The sequence below is a fragment of the Aulonocara stuartgranti genome, assembly GCF_965226115.1.
Source record: "Aulonocara stuartgranti genome assembly, chromosome: 9".
NCBI lineage: Eukaryota > Metazoa > Chordata > Actinopteri > Cichliformes > Cichlidae > Aulonocara > Aulonocara stuartgranti.
The window spans coordinates 21,936,075-21,939,040 of NC_138960.1; the positions used below are offsets into that span (position 1 = coordinate 21,936,075).

Consider the following 2,966-nt stretch of genomic DNA (forward strand, 5'->3'; position numbering starts at 1 on the left):
ATGTCACTGCCATGTTATTAAGCATAGCTGGAGGATGGATATTGAAGCGTATACCTAATGCTCTGTTGTTAAACACGCAAAAATAAATGGTCACCATTGTTCAAAAGACGTGTAGTTGTCCACACGTAATTTTAATGGCCCCTACCATTAATCAGAAAAGACTAAATCATTTACAGACAGGATATCCGGAGCATAAACTGCTCTCCCATGCTGCGAAAACAAGGCGCCATGTGTAACACAGGCACTGAGATTGCCTCCACTGTGTCCGGGCCAGGAAGCCGGGTCGCAGCCCTCCGCTGCCCTGCTTCCAGGTGAGCAACCGTTTCTGCTGGGAACGCGTTCAGCTCCGTGTGGAAGTCGGAAAAACAAACTACCACATAATAAGGAATAAGGCTGGGCTGCATAAAAAGGTGAATTTGTGCTATAATATTTTTATAACTAAATATTGACATATTTATGAAATAAAACATACCCCAATATAAAATTAAAATATGAAATCCGATGCATTTCATCAAATGTCATTCTGAATTTAAGAATATAGACAAAATAATACGCGAGAGAACAAGACTATTTGCAAACATTTATTTCTCAAAAGTGCAAAAGTATAAAAAAAACATTCAGTATATACATAAACTTTAAAATAGTGACTGTACAATATTTATCATCACAAAATGACTTCATATCCCTGCGAGAGAGGAAGAGAAAAGTTCAAGCCAGTGTTCCTACTAAAATCCTCAATGGCTTTATTAACTGTTCTTGTACAGTACAAAGCTGGGTTTAAATCTCCTAAACCTCCTGCTTCAGTAAAAAAACCAAACATTTTTTGTTCAGATTTAGCTACAGAGATTTGAGGTCAGAGCATGTGTCCTTGTTGCAGGGTAACAGGCCGGGCAGGAGGTTAGGAGTTGTTGTAGCTACAGTAATACACAGCTGTGCTGGCGTCTGACAGCACCGATGATATGAGGCTTTCAGGTCCTTGCATGCCTGCCTCGTGTGACCCGTACGGCAAGCCTGTCATGTCCGCACGCGCTGAAGAGGAACTCAAATACTGCTCGAACTCGCTGCGGTCTACCTCACCGATCAGGTCAGAGTGGTGCATCTGCTCCACGCTGTCTGCTGAGTGAGGGTGAGCGTCAGGAGGTGGGGAGAGCTGTCCTGCTCCACCGGGGTGCCGTTTGGTGTGACTGGGATTGCAGTGGTGAGGGTAATACATGGCTAAAGGGTTGGGGCACCCCATGTACGAAGGGGGGAGCTGAGGGGGCTGCTCTTGAGCCGAGGCTGGGTGTCGGTGCACGATGGCGTTGCTGTGGTGGTTGGAGAGGGGGTCCTGGGGCTGAAATTCTGCAGCTTGTGACTGGTAAGAGTATGCAGGCATCATGTGACAATCCTCTTGTGATTGGGGGGGAAAGAACATGGACTCTGACTCCACAGCGTCCAGGGGAGAGGTGTCAGGTGTGGGCAGGCTGTAGGTTTCATAAGAGGGGCCTCCAAGAGCCTGAGCATCACGGTAGTGACTGAGCGGCTGTGGAGGAACCTGGAAGCCGTGCTCATGGTAGCCAATGCCAAGGCTATCCACACCCACCCTGTTCTCCCCGGGCATCAATGAGGCCGTGTGATCTGACACGCCATGGACCAGAAAGCCAGAGTCCAGCCTCTTAATCCTCTTCACCTGCTTCCGCCGCCGGGGCCGGTACTTGTAGTTGGGGTGGTCCTGCATGTGCTGGACCCGCAGCCGCTCTGCCTCTTCCACAAAAGGCTGCTTTTCTGTTATAGGAAGCGATTTCCATGATTTTCCTGCAGGTCAAGAAGAGAGTACACATCAGTGATATGTCAGCAGATATCGTGTGCAGTCTGGTGATGCACACAAAAATAGCCTGTTGCCATTTTAGGGGACTGGGACAGGTTTTTGAGGTTACACCTACAGCCAACTCAGACAAGAGTAACTTTTAAAAACGTCACGTCATCTGCTGGGAAAGGACTATTTACATTTATCTGAGAATAAAATTGACATAACAGTAAAAATGCAATCACGTAAAGACTGAAAATCAGTGGAAAATAAAAGCGTGACTGCACAGATGTGACAAATACAGTTGTTTAGAAAAGTATGAACGCCCTTACCCAGCATTTTGCTCAGCTCTGCGTTGTGCAGGTCCGGGTTTTGCTGCGCCAGTCTCTTGCGCTCATCCTTTGCCCAGACCATAAACGCATTCATGGGCCGTCGGATCCGAGGTTCGCTTTTCCCGCGATTCTGGCTGCCGGAGCTGGACGCGCACGGCTCGTTTTTCACTTTTGTGTCCCCAAGAGGACTGAGAGGGTCGGCCCACTGGCAGTGTCCCATTCCAGGCATCATGACTGACAGCGTACACCTTCCCTGGGTCTGATCGTCGCTGGCGTAACCCGCATCGGGACTACTCATCTCTGTCCAGCTGGGAGGATTGGAGAGAGCCACCGGACAGCTCGCAGAGGCGACAACACACGACAAGTAATAAATTCTTAATAATAAGTTTTTGTTTTTTTTAACAAATCAAAGAAAAATCAAATGCGCCTTGCTTTCAGAGTGGAATGAAAAATAATTAGTCACATCCATTAGCGTCTCTTAGAAGCCGCATGGACCGAAAGATACCGACTACTCAGCAGTGAGCGTGAATGTCGGTGCGCTATAAACGCAGAAGCAGCCAATCGCCGTGTGGAGGGAGTGCCCACTACTACAAAGGTGTAAAAAAGTTCAGAGCACGCCCACGACCCTTGTTTGGTGTGGTGACATCCTTCAAAGGGGGAGGAGGGGGGAAGCAGCGGTATTTCAAATAGGTGCAGAAAGTCATGTGCAGCTAGATGTTGAATTCTGCAATGAATTTAAACACGTATCCTGCCATTAGTGCAACATTGTCAGACTTTGCATTTGGATTTATGCGTTTGGATTAAAAAGACTTGAAACTAAACAAAAAAACTTTTAAATCCACAATAAA

At 47.2% G+C, this 2,966-nt stretch overlaps 1 protein-coding gene across 1 annotated transcript; it reads right to left on the minus strand.

Annotated features, from left to right (window-relative positions):
- Window positions 1-568: 568 nt before the first annotated feature.
- On the minus strand, window positions 569-2,701 carry sox17 (SRY-box transcription factor 17). Its single transcript, XM_082545716.1, has 2 exons — window positions 2,119-2,701; window positions 569-1,794 (listed from the first exon to the last, which is right to left on the minus strand). Exons 1-2 carry the CDS (start codon window positions 2,414-2,416, stop codon window positions 899-901), a joined length of 1,194 nt encoding a protein of 397 aa, XP_082401842.1. The 5' UTR covers window positions 2,417-2,701; the 3' UTR covers window positions 569-898.
- Window positions 2,702-2,966: the final 265 nt, after the last annotated feature.